A 21,525-nucleotide genomic window follows, 5' to 3' on the forward strand; every position below is an offset into this window, starting at 1 on the left:
GTATGATTGTTATATTAATACATTTAGAGCTAAGCATTTTTTTGCATGTTTCTCGATAATCGTTCAAAGCATAGAGTTAAGTGATGGAAGATATTAAAGTGTTTAATAATACCTGGAGCGTACAATTTTTTTTTTCATATTTTACATGTTACAAGTGCATAATAGTGTATTTATATTGTAATAGATACAGCATATTAATTTTACGTATTGTTATTTTATTTAGGGTACGACACAGGTATGCCACCATCAGGTGTGTCCAATTATGATTATTTTAATTTTATACTTATGTTCATAACAGTCGATTGTCGATACGACTGCAGCAGTGCCATGGCCCACGATAGTTGCCACAATGTTATCACTCAGCAGTCGTCCGACCATGTGCTCTGTATGGTACTATGGTATAACTAACAAACCGTTATATTATTGTCTAAAATTGCTTGTGGCTTTTAATGAAGTATTCCTAACAGTATGTTTGGAAATTGATGTGTCTTTAAAATGACCAAATCATCAAATGTTTTAATAGACAAATATTAGTAATTATATAGATACAATTATATTTACAAGTTGCTGTGTGGTATTATACCAGTCCATCAGTCGTCGATTCTGGATATGATAATAAAATATAACGCATTTATTAATTAACAATATTATTTTTGTTCTTTCACACTTTTACTATGTATACATCATTATTGTCATTCTTCGCTACTAAATTTTGTCACAGTAGACAATAAAATGGGCGTTGTTAAGTAATAAAAGTTAGGTATTTAAATATAATATATATGTCGCATCCACATCGCGTTATTATACATTTCACGAAAAGGACAACGTTTGCATCCATTTCGCGAAATGGAACCGTGGTTTCTCCACTTCACGTAATTACACAATATGGATGATATTTCGTGAAATGGATACCTAAACCATCATCGACGGAACTTGTTCCGTCATTTGGATGTCCATATAGCAAAACTTAAAAAAACTCTAATTTAATTATTATTTTTAAGTAAATGTTTTACAAATTGGTACTTTAATACAAACTATTATGCTTACTAATTTTTACATATTATATTTAATGTTTTACAAATATTATAATATTATAATACTTTAATACAAACTATTATTTATTCAGACAAGTTTGTGAGTTATGGCAGCGAGAATTACATTTTAAATTACCTTTAAAACAAGCACATTTTTTAGTTTGACATTTGCCTTTACAACAACAGCTTAAAAAACCTTGACCTCCAGTTAAAGAAGAGACAATTTCTCTTAATGACATCTCTTTTGTCTTATTTACTTTCTCGATGTCAATGAAATTTGATGTGGCTGGTTGTATAGTTCCAGGACCATACCAACCTTTCAGTATGCCATGTTCAGTTCCTAAATGGTTAAGGTCATTTTTTTGGCCAATCACTACTCCAATAATGTTGGCTGGGTCTGCAGGACCTCTATCCACCTTTGGAACCGGGATTACAACACAGTCTCCAACTTTAAATGTTGGTATTTTGATCTTACTATCCTATAGCATAATGGAATAATTAATTATTTTAAGTAAATTTTATAAAAATCAAAATTATTTTACTTGTAACATTTTTTCGGCTTGCTTTTCTATTCCTATAGCGCCTAGATGACGTGCTTCCTTAATTTTTATATTCTTCTCACATAAATTACATAAAATTGCTTCGGCGGAGTCCGTTTCCATACAACATTCTGTTCCGCAAACATTACATGGAACAGTTATTTTTTCGATCTCACTTTCTTCTTTGTAGATTTCTTCTAAGTCTTCTTCCGTTACCAATTTTTGTAAAATTTCTATTGGTAAATTGGATGTAGCTAATCCAACTTTCGGATCATTCCCAAATAAAGCCTTATACGGTGACCTACCAATCACACGATGATGAGAACTATTTTTTTGAAATTGAACAAATTGTAGTCCAATTGACCATTTCTTTGTTTTGTTATCTTGAAGTATACTAATCTATTTCTGTCGAATTGGATTGAATTAATTAAATAACTTACTTATTTAATTTGGCTTTTACTAAATTTTGAATCATAGAATTTCTTTCGTCGATGCTGTGTGGTTTTTTGCCAGGTTTATCATTATAATATAAATCGAGTTTTTTATAAAACTCATTTTTTTCGTCAAACGACATTATTTTATTTATTTACTAACGAAGTATATAAAAGGAAAAAATAATAACTTTCTTATACACAAATTGCAATCCTTTCAATACTTCCCTGGCTCTGCGGGTGTCTGGGTCGACCATGAACAATGGTTTTTTATAAAACTCATTTTTTTCGTCAAACGACATTATTTTATTTATTTACTAACGAAGTATATAAAAGGAAAAAATAATAACTTTCTTATACACAAATTGCAAACACTAAACACACATGTATTCAACGAACTTAGCAAAATGAAAACTGGTATGCATTGGTGGGTCGAATTGCCGACGATTATCTACCGATAATAGTCGAATTGTCGACGATTATCGACCGATAATAATACTTATAAAATAGATGATATCTAAATGCAATATTGTGACTGTCGTTTACTCGTTTATAATAGAGCAGATAAGAATTTTTGTCACTCCAAGCAAACAGCTATATATGGACATCCAAATGACGGTAAGCATAATAGTTTGTATTAAAGTACCAATTTGTAAAACATTTACTTAAAAATAATAATTAAATTAGAGTTTTTTTAAGTTTTGCTATATGGACATCCAAATGACGGAACAAGTTCCGTCGATGATGGTTTAGGTATCCATTTCACGAAATATCATCCATATTGTGTAATTACGTGAAGTGGAGAAACCACGGTTCCATTTCGCGAAATGGATGCAAACGTTGTCCGTTTCGTGAAATGTATAATAACGCGATGTGGATGCGACATATATATATTATAAAAAATATATTATATATTAGAAATATATATATTATATTTTACTGCACAATGCAACCAATTTTGCATGTATTATGGTTTTCTGTATAGAATTAATAGTAGGTATAACCCTTTTTAATAATATATTACTCCTCTTTCTTGATAGGTATAGGGTAATATAATTTATTTATGTTTTTGGTTGTGAATTGAGGGGTCTAAAGACTCTACAAAAAATAAAAAAGTGGATAAGTGGGTGACGTTACACGTGGGTCACTGTATTAGAATCTAATAATTCTTAATTTTCTAATTATTAGATGTTGTTAAATTTGAGTACAATGATTTAATATCCTCAGCGATTTTTAGAGGAGATTGTTTGTCGTCCTATTATAATAATTTATATTACAATTATATTGATACTATTATTACTACTGTAGCAGATAGGTTGAATTAATGCTTTGGCATAAATTATATTAATTGTATATAATAATATACTTTAGAAGTTTCAAGTACCCATGAATAATATTTTTAAAGTACAACAACAAATTGTTATTCTTAGTTATTTATTATGGAATTTCATCCAATTTAAAAATAAAATAACTATTAAAAAAATGTGGTTTTATATTTTTAGTTTTTTGTTTACAGAATAACCTGGTAACGTGGAATCTTGTTTTCAATTTTAAATTCTCAGCTATAAAAGTTGAATATTTTCTACATTTTTAACTACAAAATAATTTCTACATTTTCGATTTGATAATTTTGTTAAATTTGAACTTTAAATGCATATAAAAAAAACCTCCTTATAATGTATTTTTAATATTTTTCAACTATTGTTGTAACAATATATCAGATACCTCGTATTAAATTTTCAAGCTTTTTGACAAAACGAATAAAATTTTATTGACTTTTACAGAAAAAAAAAAAACAAAAAAATTGTGTACTGAAAATATCAGTTATCAGCTCAACACAATTCAAAATATTTTGAAAATTTTATGAAGTATAGAAAATGATAAAATAAACATAATATAATGTAAATTTCAAGTAACTAGGGTTACTCGTTTTTGAATTACTACAAAATAAGAAAATCACTTCATGAGGAATTGAGTAAATATCTAATTTTCTAAACATTTAAACTTTAAACGCTCATAACAACTTAATTTGACTTTCCTGTAGACATTTTATTTATAGTTTTTGAGAAACGTAGATAATCTTATTAGGAATATTGTATTGAATTTTCAAATCTCAGATTTAAAAAAATTTTTTTATTAATTTCCGCTAAAAACCACTTAAAGGGAACTTTGACATTTTCAAGTTTTTTGACCAAGTAACATTTTTACAGACACTAATAATTAAATAATTAGAAATCCAAACATCCAATTGAAGAGTCAAAACACAATATCGAAAACGATGAGAAATATTAATAGAACATTTAAGGGCAAATTACAAGAATAATACTAAACTTGACTCTATTAAGTTTGCATCGTTGAAATATTTTATTGTTCAATATTTACATAATAAAATAATATTCCTAACTATATTTTTTTTCTCGTCCTGGACACTTAAAATTGATACAATATAAATCATGAATTACAATTTATTTATTTATTAAAAATATGCGAATATACGGTTAAATAGAATACAATAAAATAATTAAAGTAAATTCTAAATTTTAGGTTTAAGCGTATATAGCATTTGTCAAAATTTCTTCCCGTTCGAATACGGAACGGTTGTCGCGCCGCGCAAGTTTAAAACCGCCTCGTATCACCGCTCTGCCGGCGTCAAAGCTCCAGAGCATCCTCCGTCCCTTACTTATCGCCACCAAATACGGTCGACCTCGATCTGTCTGTCGTTTATGCTGCAGAGTCGGATGAAACTTCTCACCTCTTGCGGGCCCAAGTTTTTTTTGCCCTGCAATCGGCCAAGGTGACATTGTTGTTTGGTTGCTTTCGGTGAGTCTTTATGCCATGTACATACACCCCGTGCATGCAGTCCAGCGAGTAACGACCACGTCGTGTGATACCTACGCGTGAGACCTATTTTGGAGAGATTTCCAGACCGTTTCCATTGCAGCCTCGTCTACGAGGTGTTCGAGTGTGGATTGGGAGATATTGTACAGTCAACGCTGCACGGGTGCTGCTGCCAAGTCATCTTTTTTTGTGTTATTGTATCTATTTCTTCTAACTAATTTATTGCTAGATCATAGTCGATGGCTTACTTTGTTACTATATATATAATCTTGGGCTCCTTTGGCATTTATTAAGTCTATAATATATGGAATATACGTATTTATAAATTATTAAGCCAGTCCTGTAATTTTGGGCAACCGTACGTTTATACACAACAATTAGGTATAGCCCACCACCTAGTTGTAGGAGTCTATCGGCGTAGAACACTTCCTCAGTCCAGAAAAGGGCAACCTTCATCTCTCTTAGGTTTTCTTGCAACAGGTCCTCTTCCATGCATTAGTTAGAATTCATTACGCATGCTAGGTGCCTCGGTATATCATTGTCTGTTTTTGGTTACATCGGCATTTTGTGACGGAATCGTTAGGGTAACTATATTTAAACATATTATCTTTTGATCTGCCTACGCCTACTATCATTCTATTGAGAGTTCTCCATGTCTGATATTATAATTGATAACCTAAAGATAGATGGCTCTATTCTCCAATTTGTATCAGTGATTTGGTCTTTCCTCCTCTCAATTCTTCTCAGCGATGGATTCAATGTTAGGATCTATGACATCTTTAAGAAGATTTTCCTTGACTTGAAGCAAAAAATGGGTATTTCTTATCCAAACAATTTGGTGACTTTTATCATCTGTTTGTTCAAGTTTTTCCAGGTTGGTTGCCACAGTTCTATGTATGTAGGGAGATGCAATACCTGCTAACAGACATACTGCTATAAGTGTATACGTCCACTTTTTTGGTCAAAGTTGATCGACAACAAACAGACCATGCATAGTCCACTACGGAGAAGCATATAGTACCAATTAAGGCTGATACTCTCAAATCTTAATGTGTGGGGTTGTGCACACCAGGCATTGCATCCTATCAGCATTGCAGATCAAGTAATTTCGGATATATATCTTTTTAAGCAGTTTTCTCACAATGAGATGTATACGTAAGTGTCCTATCAAAAGTTTCTCCTAGATATTTTGGTGTCTTGCAATGCGTACCTAAGTATTTCTACTTCCCAGATAACTTGAAGGTTCCGGTTTGCCTCTTCATTCATGAGGTGAAAAGCGCACACTGGAGTCTTGATAAGGTTTGGTTTAAAATAATTGTCATTATAATAACTAATCATTATTTCCAGTAAGATAGGTAAATTCTAATTTCACTAATATGTTGAGTATAAAAAACTAACACTTAAAAAAAAAAAATTACGAAAAAATAAATGTTTAGTATTTTAAGGAATTTAAACTCAAAAGCATGATTGTCACAAAAATCGAGAGTTTTAAAGTTTTTTAACCATAACTTACAAATATGGAAGACGAGTACCTAATATCTATCAAATTGTATATTGTATACTTTTAAATATAAAATTGTGTAAATAATGCTTTTCACTCCGATTTTTGGAAAAAAAATTGTTTTTGAGTTTAAAATACTAACAATTTCTATTTTTCTATTTTAAAATTAAATTGAATTTTCAATTACTATACTGCAGTTGAAATAACATATTATAAAGTTTAAATATTTGAAGTAACATGATTTTTCATACTATTCTTAGTACAGTTTACTTTACTAATTTATTTGAATTTAGACTCAACAATTACATGCTAAATTTATACTTAAAAATACATTATAATTTTCAAACTTTAAAGAGTGTACGACTGGCGCAATACACAACAGAAAGTATTAGAGTGCTTACCTAGGTAGTAGCTAGTAGGTACCTGCCAAAAAAAATGGTATAGACTAATAGGCAATAACCAAGACTGACTACCTACCTACTAAAGATTGGCTCATTTCCAAAATCCAAATATTTGGAGGTGGGGTACTTTTCTTTTTACTTTTAATTATGTAATAGTTCTATAGTTCTATACCGATTCAGCTCGTGCGTCACTGAAACGAACCATTAGGATTTTTTGATAAAAATTCTGAACATTTAACTTTGTGACTTCCATTATATTAAACAGCTTTATTTAAAATTAGGAAAAGACTCTTTTCAGGGGAAGTCAATTGATTCACTAGATTCATAACTATGCGTAGTTAAAAAATATACAATTTCTTGGCAACACCGTCCGTTGCTTTAAGCTATTTTTTCGCTGATAGCTGTTGTTATGCTAATATCATGTTCATCATTGATTAAAAAAAACAATATTTTGAATGATGGTACTAGCGTGTAGGTAGGTACAATCTGTAGAGGGTGAACGTTCTAGATGTAATGCCTCATATTTAATAGATTTCCACTCGCTTATATAGTAGGATCATGTCAATGGTGCGACTCAAAAACTACCAATGTAATAAATATATTTTATGCTCAACGTGTTAGTGAAATCAGAATTCACCTATCTTACTTCAGTTTTATTTTTGTTATTATTATTAAACCATGTAAAAGTTAGTTAGTTATACATGGTTTATTAACAATAACAAAAATATAGTAGGTAGTAGGTACTATAAAAAGTCATATTAAATGAAATATTTATAAGTTAAATGTTATTTCGACTGCGAAATAGTAACTGAAAATTTCATATAATTTTAAAATATATGTGAGGGACGTAAGACCGACATATTTTTGGATGCAGTATATATTGTTGACCGGAATGTTCCTGGTTCAGGAATTTCCATTTCTACTTTGGCAATCGACCATAGTTGCAATTTAGCTGATCCAAATATTAAATAAAAGAACATTATGAACGCAAACGAGGCTACAATTATCCATAGAACCGTGTTCCATTCTTCCTTGGTGTTCTGCAAAATAAACAAGCATAAGGTAATATAATACAAAAAAAGTAAAACTGTTGATATAAAAAAAGATGCATTTAAAAATGGTAAACATTTTTAAAAAATTTGTTCTGAAATGAATTTTGGAAACTTATGATCAAAACTGCATTTAAGTCCAAGTTTGTTTATTATTATTTTTTTTTATTTATTAATACGGCTTCGACATTAAAGTCATTAACCGGGAACAAAACACGTTTACAAGTTATTTACAATCATCATAATATTTAAATAAAGATAATATAGTATATTACAAATATATAGTGATAATGGTATAGGTAACAATAGTATATAAAAATTTAGATTCTATTATATAGATTGGTTATTTTAAGGAATGTTATTAAATAGCTAAAATTGTCTATACTTAAAATATCTCTTAATGTTAGGCGAGGAAAAATTTTTCTTTGTTCGGTTAGATTAGGGCATTCTAGGAGTAGGTGTGTTATGGAAATCGAGGCGTTGTTGCAGAGTTCGCAGTTACAGACCAAGTTTGTTTATGTTTACTTTTATTTTATATATTTATTTATCATTATATAAATAGCCAATTGTTTTAATCGATATTTTGTTATTTTGTTCTATTCATAATTTCCTTTGTAAATAACTTTTAACTGTAATTGTTAATAATTGTATAGTATCATAATTGTAATTACGTTGTAACTATGTTCCTCCGCCACAAGCCAAGCTTAATAGAGGTATTTAATAATAGCACTCTTATTTATATTATTAAAACTCTTTACCTGTTATGAAAAAAATGTACGCGCAGTAACAATAGTTACTACATTTAGAAAAATAAATCAATAAATATAGTAATATACGTATATATAGATTATAAGATTAGATAATTGTATTAGGTATCTAAAATTGAAATAAAAAATAGCATTTAATAGATATCTGTATTAATGTACTGATTAGTTAACGAGCGCGGCAAGGGTGTAATAAAAACGTGTTTTTTATTAAAGATCTGATGATCAGACTTTTACTGTAACAATATAAAGGTTTTTTTTTTTCTAACTTGTTCAATAATGATGCTGTTGACTACACTCGATGGACTGGCAACCAAGAATGCGATAAACGTTGATATACCGGACAACAAACCAGAATAATTTGGAGCTAAATCGAGGAGTGTTGGAAAGAAGCCTCCACTGTAAGCGAAATCACCTAGAGCCAAGTTTATTGATATTGCGACCATGATATGCAATTTGGTAATGTTTTCTTCATAGATTATGCTTAAGAGTGACGTAATAACCATTAGGCACCCTGTTAACGAACGAATAATACATAGTTGTATAAATATATATATATCTATACTTGTACAATATGTTATTTAAAATCCATTTAAACAAAATTCTAAAAGACTTTTCCACTTTTATAAATATTAACTTTTAAAAAATTAAAAATGTTGTAATATTTAGAATTTAAGTGTCAGTACTCAGTGCTTTGTTTAATATTACACTCAACAAATTCATTTACAAATGTGATAGTGTAGTTTTTAAGTGAACTTCGCGCAAACTTTCATTTTGATTTCAGAAATTGTAACAGATATAACTTGTTTAATTAATACCATTGCTCAAAGATGATTGCTATTAGGTCGAAATAAATAATACCTTATTTTCGTTTCTTACTCTAACTTGTTGACTAGTGCGTACTAGTGCGCTGGAGCGATACAACAGCTCCACAGTACACTAACATCACAAAATAGATATGTCCTAGGCATGCGAGGATTGAGATAATTTTGGGCCGGGGGGGGGGCAAATAATAATAATAACATATCCATAGATTATATTATAGGAGACCGACTACCCGTCAGGGGCTCACCATTGTTCGATGTCCGTTGTGGGCCCAGGTCCATGTCCTCTCCCCTGTTAATTCGGGCTTGGTCATAAGTAAGTAATTCCAGTATAGGTATCATCACAGATGATGTGCATCTCCATTCTACCTCTCAGTGGCTCTTATCTATCACTCTACTTATGTAGTAATGATCCACTTTTTATTTTCCAACTATATAAGAAGTAAAGAAACTACATAATATGTAGGAAAAGTGAAGAAATATTTGTATCAGGTGTGTAATGTATCACAAAACTTGAGATGATAGCATGATAGTGATGATACATATGTATTTTGTAGTGAATACTAATGATTAAATCACTTTACAATTATACAATATGCTTATCTATATATGAACTACTGATAGGTACTACTTACTACTTACTAGTACTTAAAACGCACACATCTACAGACTACAACACTCGCGCACTTAGAAAATTGCATATTATACTCCAAAAAACGTTATGTATCAAATCCCCTTTAAAACATTTTATAACCAAAAAAATTATATGTCACGTTTAAAACCCTTTAGAAATTAAATCCATATCTTTCAAATTTCAGGCATGACTCCTGTGTACAATAATAATAAATAGCTAATAAGTAACAACATCTAAAATGTAGGTGCCAACTCCCTGTCAAATGTTTAAAGTAAGTTTAAAGTAAAATAGTAATATTACTTATTCATTATTAGTCACAAATTGCAAATAAGTTCGTTACCAAAACAACAGTATATTTTTCGACACACGGTTTGCGACAGCCCGGAAAAATGTTTGACTATTGGATATGTTGTAGCGTTAAAATTTCGAGTCAAAAACGTCAATATAAATGGTATGCAATACAAATATCCACTCTGAAAATTATAATTAGACAAACTCAGAGTGAAAATCACAATTCTATAATCATAACATAATGTATTTTTTCACCTCGCTAGTTCGGATACCCAGCATGGTCTGCAAAAACATCGGCATGATGTTCATCATGGTGAACACATTCCACAAAAATGCCGAGTAACACAGTATGTACGCGATAAATGGCATTGATGTGAATATGGACAACCACGGTATTACTGACGGCTAAAACATTAAGGGACGTGATTTACAAAAAATTATTAAAAACTTTATTTAAAAATTATTAAAATAACGGTTAGGGAGAGGTAAATAAAATCTTTAATCACAACCGAGATCACAATGAGTACATTATGTCTTCGAATTACGGAGTCGTAGTATTATGTGGAGAATTAGATGAGGTTCGCCTACTAGGTATCTTTTCGTTTTCCATACCCAGAGAGTCTTCGATAATTTTTTTTTTATTAGAACGGTGAGACGTGGTCTAACAATAGGTATAGGCTATAATAATGACTGAAATAATTTGAAATTTGATCTCACGTCATAGCAGCACTATATCGATTCGTTCGTGATTAGGAAATCATAATATTATGTATAACAACCACAGTATTCTATATGTATGATAAAAATGTGGGGTCGTTCTATCGTGTAAGTATCTATGTCTAGAATCACACATGTATGCCATCCTTTTAAATTTATATTATACACTTAAAAATAATATGGTACTTAGTACCTAATGTACAATTATTACCTCATCGGATATACCAACGTTTTGTAATAGGTATTCATGTTCTTCTGGAGTTATGTAAGGGTGGTTGTCGGGCACGTCGTACAAATATCGGTGCCAATATAATATGAACAGAGAAGATATCATCGCTGAAATTTGTAACAATTTTATATCATGTATAACAGACTCAAAATGTATATGTGAACACCAGATACTGGGCTGTATATACAGAGTGGAACATAAAGATCGGATAAATCAAATAACTTTTGTTTTGAACAATATTTTTAATTTTTGTTTTCCATATAATTTATTGACTCGATCGCTTCGAGTATAATACTATTTTTTTATTTTTCCATACTGAAAAAAATTTAGTTAAAATTTTTTTTTGAACATTCGAAATAGTCAATTTGTAAATCTAATTTTTGGAAAACTTTGGTTATAAAAACATTTATCTAAGTCAAGTATTTTATTTTTTGCGATTTAGAAAATGTCTACATCTGTATAAGATCCGAAAAGAAGCTTTTTAATTAGCATTATTAATGGATACACTATACTTCAGCATTATACTAAATTCATTTCAAAATACAATAAAATCCCTTAGTTTATCATATTAAAATAGACCGCAGACATTTGCCCTCCGATCACCATTTACCACTCAGTTATCTGTATCTATAGGATGCTTAGATCTGCCGCGGTACCTAACTTTATCATTTACCTGGTATGTAAAATATTAGAGGCCATCCCCCAAAACCGTTAAAATTGGAACCGCACAATGCACCGCTCAGCGGGTAAATCATAATAGTCCCGAACGCATAACCGCTGAAGCCGAAACTAAGCAGAATCGATGCCTCGTCTTCCGACATCCAGGCACTGAACAACTGGAAAAACGGACCGGCCAACAAGCCCTGTAAAATCATGTCGGGTGCAATAATTGTTTAATATTATACAATTTATGTATACGGAATACGGGTAGAACGCGCTAATTTATTATACTCTCTTATGCACTCTCTTTGTATTTTGACATACAACTGCACTTTTAATTTTTATAATTGAACAACTAAAAATTTAAGTAGCTAGATTACCTATATTAGACATTTACTTTTTTTAGGTTTCTTTGTATAATTCCATCTATACAACAGGATTTTATAGTGACATAAAATGTCTATAAAAATCTAGTTGAACAGTGCATTACTATGAGACCCCTCACTGGCTGAACTCGACAGGACTTGAAAGAGCGGACTAGTCCCCCCAAAATGTGTATTGAATAGTAAGTCACCAAAAATGTTTTCTTCGATGTGACGTAAAATTTAATAAGCACAATTATACTATATAAGCGGTTTTAAATTTGGAAAACGTTTAGATTTGTGGTAGGTAAGTACCCATAATAAGGAATGCCCTGTGGCGATACCTACCAACTTTTTTTTTCAAATGAGCACCATAACTATTTTTATTGTAAATTATTAAGCTGATTATGTACTTATAAATCTAAATAATAATTGAAGATAGTAAATATATGGTCCAAGGTCCTTACGCATATATAAAAATGAAGATAATCAGAATTTTAATAAATAAGTACATAATTTAAAGAAAATGTGTGAACATAAACACTTGCTGAGTGATGCTGGAAACAAATTATATCTATGAATGTTGGTATAAATTTGTATTTATTATAAGTCATTTTCAAATAAATCAACTTAGTATACGTAGGGGAAATATCGGCACAGATTAATTAGGAGAAAATAGAGGTACAGCATACAGTCCTCAAAATTGTGGTCTTAATTGTACCTTTAAAATATCTGTACCTTACCATATAATAATTTAGGATGGAGTTTAGACAACAGTAAGATGAATTATTAGTTAAGTACTATTATTATACCTATAACATATAAATCCAATAAAAACGTCTAATATTTATTATAATATTTCTGAAAAATATCTTAGGCAGCTGCGGTTCTGAACCGTTTTATATACCAGACCTACGAGTAATACTGTCATGAGTACCTATCATCCACTAATTTCGAACATTTTCTCGTACACTCGAAAGAAAATCTACAGGTGGAATAAATATATAACCTTAAATAGGAATAGGTATTAAATAACCATGACTTATAAAAATTAATAAACTATTTGCTTGTGTTCATTTATACTTATCTATACCCATTACCCATTTAGTAGGTATCCATCAAGTACCCATTTCATCATCTATTTTTATTACGAGGATTCATTGTTATGTATTAAAGTTTAGTGATACTTTTGACTGTTGACAATATTTTAGACGAACAAAGAAGTCAATTGTATGCTTGATATTTGTAACATTTAGTAGGTAGTCTTGGTACCTATCCATTATTCCAATCAAAATAAAAAATAACTCGTTTTATCTTTTTGCTGGCTACAAACTATAGTGCTTTGAGCATTCTAATGAATCATATAATAGTCAATAATTAATGAACAGTTTTGAAAGTTACCAACTTTATTTTTTATTTTTACTCCCGTCAACTTTTATAATAATAATAATTCCAATTTTCTTACTCAATCGCGTCCTACACTCCCCCCTATATCATACTTAAAATGTCCTCATACCACGTCATATAAGCTGATTGAAAACAACTGCCTTAGTGGCCTCACTCCCCCCCCCTCCCTTACCACATTCATGTTTTGCGCTGAGGATGGTGTCTTTATTAAAGGTACCATCAACGCACTATAGACTTTAACCAACGACACTATTTACCGCGAACATCCCTTGAAGAAAACGGCACGCGAAAAACAATTCTGTATGCATCAGTGCAGCCGACGGGACCATCAGGTGAATTATGATGTTTCCGTATACTGCGATCATGAATGGAACTTTAGCACCGTAATTGTTTGCAATGAAGCCGCCCACCATAGTCGTCGATATATAGCCGTACAGGAACGCGCCCAAAATTCGTCCACGAGTCGCAGAGTCCCATTCGAATTCGCAGTTCTGTATCATATTTAAGTGAATATTATACAAGTTTAATAATATTAAATAGTTATAACTTAAAACTAAAAAGTTAAGGATAGACATTTTCGTTATTAAGTGAAAACTTTGAAAAAATTCATAGATCGCGATTCATTGACTAGTTGTGACATCAACAATAAATCCTACCAACAATATTAACTCTTGTACCTATTGCACTATTACAATCATAAACCCACACTTCTGTTAGCAATTTATCAAATAATAATCAAAAATATGTTCATTTAAATATAAAATGTAAATTAAAAAGTACCTAAAACGCATAAAATATACAAAAAATGATCAATGTAAGGTATGCCTAATATAAAAAAATCGTAAAAAAAAAACAAAAAAATTAATTTATATACCAACTTATAGGGTATGGCTAAGAATCAATTTAGGTAACTGCCTTAATGCCATATAGCAAACGGATTTACGTATATTTTCGTCAGCGTTGTGCGCACAACTATAAAATTAAAAATAAACATAATTGGTGACTAGGTATTGAGAGGTGACGTATCGTGCATTTAAAACGAAAATTCAACGACAAGGAATGCAGATAAATACATTTATTTATGTACCTATGATAAACAACATCATGTAAGTATGTGATCATTGTGACGTGTACCTGTTTAAGATTCAGCCACGGCAGCGTGGGCACAATGGCGTCGTTCGGTTCACAAGTTAAGTTCCCGCTAGGCTTCGACATGCACAGCAACGCTATCCCGAGATTATCCCTGAGAAGGGCCATATGAACCGAAGCCAAAAAAACACTAAACGCTATTGATAAACGGCAAGAACCCCATAAATTGGGCTTTGGGGCCAGATCTAAATTGAAAAACATCATAAACAACATGTAAATATAACGAATATTTTATACATAAGACAGTGCAAATAGGATGAGCCCATTAGAAATATAGAATAGTGTTTTGGCGAAGAAGTGTACACATTCTACATACCTAGGAACCCACTTAAAATGTTTGATTTATTAACAAATATTATTATAATTCTTAATTTCAGGTAAAATGTATAACATGATATTATATTTTAAACTAAAAAACCTTATATCAATTATCGAGTATGGTGATGTATAGGAAATAATTAAGTCAAAGAATAGTTGCATATACTAACTAAATAATTTCTGCACACCCAACGAAAAAATTCTGCACCCGCCTATATCTATTATTATATCCTCGTTTTGATCTGCTTGGTTTTACAAAATATGTTGGTGACCGGGATGGGGGTTACAATAATGACTTAAATATATTTTATTGCACCTCTAAAATCATTTTATAACTTCAACAAAGCAGATAACCAACAGGTCATTAATTTCTTTAACTCTTTTAATTGAAAAATAACTTGTTTGTTATACTCCCCTAACGACTCCATGTCTATATTCCTTGTTACTCTTCAATATTACATTTTTTACTTCGTTGATAAAATCTCTTTTTGCCCTACTACTTTCCCTGAATGTTACAGTTATGATCTCAAATAACTAATGTTTGCTAAATCTCAAGGTCATGACAAATTATAATTGTCCCAGCTTATATTTGATTACAAGCGCTTCTCTCATCTTCGCTCTAAATTTAAAATTATCTCCAAACAATGCTACCATAACTTTGTCTCTCTCTCGTGCAGAATTTTCTATTCTACGCAACATTTTATATTTTTAGAGTTCCATTAAGAAAAATTGCTTTACTCCTTATATACTTTCAAGTGTAGCTACAATCGATAGTGTACAGAGTAAAAATCATTCTGATACAGCTAACTTTTTTGCTAAATATTTTTCTTCTATTTTCACCCAGCCTTCTAGCACTCGGTCAGTCTAATGCACATTTTCGATCAGTGACGTTCACCAATTTTTAAGTTCCTTTTGCGCAGTTGGTCCAGATGGCATCCCGGGTGCTTTTTGAATACACTTCGATGGTTCGATCTATTTTAGCAAGACCATTATGGTTATTATTTGGACGATCAATTGACTCAGGTATCTCACCTCCTGCCCTTAAATTTGGCTCTATTAGACCAATATTGAATTCTAGTGATTCTACTGATGTCAGAAACTTTCATCCAATAACAATCCTACCTCATGTATCCAAATTATAGCAATTTACATATACAATATACAGCTCCAAATCACTATCTCGTGTTTTGTTCAATGTATCCTCCCACCGCAATCATCTGTTACTTTCCATAATCTATTATCTTCCTCAAACTACCTTCTCAACTCTCCAATCATCCGCCTTATACACATTGACAATACCTACGCTTCTTTCTCTCTCTAAAATTTGAGTCTAGTTGAAATTGAAAAACATTTTAATATTGTTATATTCATATCTAAGGGGTTCGTCCAGGACTGTACATTAAAAATAAAATATTTGATTTGAACCAAAACATTATTATGGACAATGGTCCATTGCTCACATCTTCCACTATATGCCACTGGTTTGAGTTATATATTAATATTTGAAGTGTATTATTGTTAAAATGTCTAAAATAAAAAATAGTAAACGCCTTTGCTGGTTAGCCGCATGAAGCAAATAAGTACTTACGATGTTCATGGTTGGGCATTTTGCAAGACAATCTGTGTACAGAATTTTTGCTGTTCAACAATTTCCGTTAAGATAACCCGTAACCACGGAAATATTTTACGTCTGTAGATATCTGATGTATATTATACTACATACCATAAATCATTAATTACCTATTATTATATGAATAGTCAAATTAATATTGTAGCCAGTGATAGGTAAATTACTTTTGAAAAGTAATACAATTACGTTACACATTAGATTAAATATTTTTACTTAAATGATATTCACGTTACCCAACATCAATTTTATCACGTTAGGTTACTTTTTCGTTCATATTGATGCTTTACAAATAAAGTTACATTTTTAAAAAATAATAACAAGACAAGTAAATATAACGACCAACAAGTATTAGGTATACTATTAATTATTATATAAATTATATAGAGTATAGGTATAACATTGATGGTGTAGGTACATTGTTAATGGGTTAATGTAATACGTGAACAAAATGTGTAAGTATTGATTCCAAGGATCTTTAATAATATTAGAGATTACTATTTAAAACTTCCAAATTCATACATAAATTGTGTTGATTTTTAATTTTTCTCGAATATTGTAGCCAATAGTTTTTGTTATACACTCTTCAGTCTGTATCCATTACTTATTTTAATAACGTTACTTCATAAAAATCACTTGTAAAAATAAATTCAAAAAAATTGCATTTGAAAATGGAATTGTGTATATAAAATATAATAATATACCTACTCCAAAAGTTTTCGGTAAATACGAATAATATTTTTAAATTACAACAAAATAACTAAAATTGTTATTGCTGACTTTAATATGTAATTCCATCCAAATTTTAACTTAAAATGACTCTAATAAATAGCTGTGTTATATATTGTTTGTATTTATTTTGGTTACAGAATTAGCTACTGACGTGGAATCTTGTATTAAATTTTCAAACCTTAGCTATAAAAGTTGAAGATTGTATACACTTTTAACATTTTAACTACAAAATAATTAGTACGTTTTGAATTTTAATAAATGTTGTCAACATTTGAACTTTAAATGTTGCATTTTTAATATTTTTCAACTGCTATTGTAACAAAATTAGGAGCCTTGTTTTCAATTTGTAAGCTTTTTCACTCAAAAAACAAAATTGTATTGAAATTTATAGAAAACGGCTCAAGACAAGTCAAAATATTTTGGTAATTTTAACAAGTATAGAAAATAATGAAAAAACTATAAGGTATATTTTAAATATCTGAGATTATTCGTTTTTGAATATCAAAATAAGAAAATCACTCCACGAGAAATCAAATAAATATCCAATGTTTATAAACATGACTTCAAATGCTCGTAAGAAATTACTGTGGATTTACAATTAACTTTTTTTTAATTTCCACGAACAGCAACTTACGGAGAACCTTGTATTACATTTTTAAGTATTTTAAGGATCAAAAATTTTTCTATCCTCAATAATTTAAAAAAAAACTAATACTACACGAAAATTCCATACGTTTATAAATAACACAACTACATGATCTAAATATATTGAAGATTGTATATGATGTTATGAAATCGTAGAATTTTAATACAAACATCCACTGTAAGTTGAATGTATCTACAGTAATTTTTTTTTTAGAGTTGCACCAAAAACCAAAATTTATTTTGTCAAAAACCGATTTGCGTAAAAAATTCCCGATTTTCCTTAATTCTTTTTTTTTTGTATTTCCTGGTGCTTTTGAAAAGAACTGGTTATTTTAAACTTAAACCTCTCGAATGCATCAACTAGATTCACTTTAACACCGAACAAAAATAATAAAATTGAAAATCGAACCAACTACTTAATGTTACACAGACACAAAACAACATTTAAAAAAAAACACACATCGATACATTTATTGCTCCAAAAAAAGAATCTAATACACATTAGTCTAGGGTTCGGGACTTGTTAGTTGTTGCTTTTGCATATTGTTTAATAATGACTGCAAAATAGTCTTAGTAAGATATACATTTATTTAAAGTCATGACGGATTGACGAACAATAATTTTAATTGCATATTCTCGCATATTTCGCCGTTTTTCGAACAAAACGCATATTTGACAAATTTTGGTAATTTAATTTTTATTGATAGCATATATACGCAGTTTTCGTTTTATTTTAAGTAAATTTATTTTGAAGGTTAACATTATTTTTTTTTACTTTCATGCGTCGGTCAATATACCGAATCATAGAACTAGTCAGGACAGGGCAACTACGAAAATACTTAATTGTTCTTGCGTATAATATCGGTTATCGACTTATCGTTTATAGTGTTATTGTTGTCAAAAAAATACCAATAAAAAAAAATTGTGTAAATTAAAATGAACAAATCAAATTTTTTAATTGCCATTAAAAAATTATCCAGTTACATATTTTAGAGCATATTTCGATTATTTTAAATGCATATGTGCATCCATATTTCCTACAATTTGTGTACAATAAGTCCCGAACCCCACGCATTACCATTATAACATGCTCGGGTTTTTTTTTATTATTTTGACATTTTTAATATTTTAATACATTAAAATTAATTGTATTTTTGTCACATTTCGACCAACTAATATAAATTAATTGAATAGATTCAGAGAATAAATTCAACGAAAAATTATAGTATTAATACGAATGTAAAATGCTGGGCACTAGTGTTTAATTAATATTATAATATAATATGTATACCAGACTTCATTTGGAGTCTACAATTTATTCATAAAATACAAAACAGACTCTTGATTGCATATTTTATGTATAGTAGGATATTTGTTTTAAAAAATAACAGATCGAAGACTTGACTCTTCATTATTCTTCTTATTCGGACTTACTTCCAGCAAAACACATTTATCAAATAAATTGTTTTCGCTTATTGACAAGGTTTTGAACTTAAATATACCTAATATGTATGACGTATGTAATGTGTAGTTATTTAAATACCAGTAATTAGTATGTTACACTATAACAGAAGACAACGTAAATTGCGCCCAACGACAGAAGAATAAGTAAATTGCAGTCAATACATTTCAGGTATAAAGTTCTATAATGTAGTTAATCTACATTTTATTTCAGCAACAAATGTCCATGTTGTATTTATGATTTATTTGTTATTTTATTTCTATAAATGTCGATAAAAAATTATTCAATTGGTCCAAAAGCTTAAAAATGTAACACATGACGCCACATAAGTTGTTATTAAATTACTATTTAAATATATTAAAGATATAAAATAATTTTTTTTTCTTATATTTTTAATTTATACAATTTGTATAAAATATTTTTTTTAAAAAAAGCACAACAGATAAAGGGATAAATAAGTGGGCTTGATTGAAGAAACTATTCGGTAATAAGACTTCACGACGAGGGTAAAGACAAGGATCTATATGGATAACATAATATTATGAATTATTATTTGTTTTTATAAGCATTAAAGTTAAAATCTGACTGAGTTAATTTTGCATGTTATTCTTAAGTAGTTCAACATTTATTAAATGTTCAATTTCTATATTAAGGCTCAATTTAAATATTTTTTTAATTATTTTAGGGTTTGGATTGTTTAGATGGATGGTATATGTATTAGTCAGCTATTTGTAGGCTGTTTACAATCTTAGCAACTTTTAAAAATATAATGTAGGCTTAGTTGCTCTATAGGAGTGACTAGATTTCATGGCCGCCTAGCTAATAACAGGTGCTACTTTAATAAACCTAAAAAACCCTACACAATTACAAGCCCTTTCCGGCTCAATAATGAAGTATTTGTGCATTTCTTAAAACAGTCTGAATTATCTGCTTATAATTAATAATCTACAGTATTTACAATACCATTAAAATTAAAATTTAACTAAAAAAAAATATTATTCATCTACAATCCTGTAGGATTACACCACCTAGCTACAAATCGAAAAATAACACAACATTGTTGTAACATCCAATCATAAATGCGAACCGTAACCGTCGTCTGTCTCAAGTCTTTATATAGTATATTAGTATATAGGTTTTCCAATGTCGGGAACATATATCTCTATAGGTAAATGGTAATATTATAGCGATACACAAAAGAAATTTTTTTAAAATACAATATTTGTAACTCATCTGCTGCAACTTAAGACTCGGTTCATCGGTACCTCCCGGAAATTGCAGGGGCAGCCCGGACACCCTATGCCGCCGTAGGCAAGCACCACTGAGTTGCTCATATTATGAATTCCGCACAAACGTCACCACAGTACCCACATAATAGTCTAGCTAGTCAGTTGTTGTACTCCGACAAAATTAAAATGATAGTTTCTCGCCTGCTCGACCGCTGCCTAAGTGGGTAGGTAATGTCACATAGGTATAACGGGCGACGTCGTGTCATTATTATGCTAATAATCGCGATTCGCAGTTTGTGCGTGCCAATACGCCACTTGCACACGAGCGCTGCACCGGAATCGTCGTCATTGTTTGATAATAATAATTAATATCAATCTTATATTTTCATAATGCACTGTAGGTATACCGACGATGGCGGCGATGTCGCGTTATTATAATTGGTTTCCTAACCTCCGAATACCGTGTCCCGCCGCCCATACCGACTGCGGTCGTCTCGAAAACGAAGGCCACTGTCATTCTGTCTCCAGCCCGATGAACAAGACCCATGTACATGGTAGCCACTGAGGTAACAGCTAGGTAGGTACAACTAGGTACTGTGACTATACAGCTGCTGCAGTCGTACGACTACGATAATAGTGTTGCAGTTTGAAGCGGGAAAAATAATAATACCCCCCCCCCCCC

At 30.5% G+C, this 21,525-nt stretch overlaps 2 protein-coding genes across 2 annotated transcripts; both read right to left on the minus strand.

Moving 5' to 3' along the window:
- Positions 1 to 1,030: 1,030 nt before the first annotated feature.
- On the minus strand, positions 1,031 to 5,334 carry LOC111041525. Its single transcript, XM_022325806.1, has 4 exons — positions 5,235 to 5,334; positions 5,091 to 5,137; positions 1,577 to 1,972; positions 1,031 to 1,513 (listed from the first exon to the last, which is right to left on the minus strand). The coding sequence occupies exons 1-4, from the start codon at positions 5,332 to 5,334 to the stop codon at positions 1,115 to 1,117; spliced, it is 942 nt and encodes a 313-aa protein (XP_022181498.1). The 3' UTR covers positions 1,031 to 1,114.
- A 2,237-nt stretch (positions 5,335 to 7,571) lies between these two features.
- Positions 7,572 to 16,755, minus strand: LOC111041526 (uncharacterized transporter slc-17.2-like). The gene is made up of 9 exons (XM_022325807.1): positions 16,737 to 16,755; positions 14,816 to 15,015; positions 13,939 to 14,172; positions 11,926 to 12,115; positions 11,235 to 11,359; positions 10,562 to 10,711; positions 10,356 to 10,488; positions 8,827 to 9,071; positions 7,572 to 7,784 (listed from the first exon to the last, which is right to left on the minus strand). The coding sequence occupies exons 1-9, from the start codon at positions 16,753 to 16,755 to the stop codon at positions 7,572 to 7,574; spliced, it is 1,509 nt and encodes a 502-aa protein (XP_022181499.1).
- Between the last annotated feature and the right edge of the window lie 4,770 nt (positions 16,756 to 21,525).

This window comes from Myzus persicae, unplaced genomic scaffold (genome assembly GCF_001856785.1).
Source record: "Myzus persicae strain clone G006 unplaced genomic scaffold, MPER_G0061.0, whole genome shotgun sequence".
NCBI lineage: Eukaryota > Metazoa > Arthropoda > Insecta > Hemiptera > Aphididae > Myzus > Myzus persicae.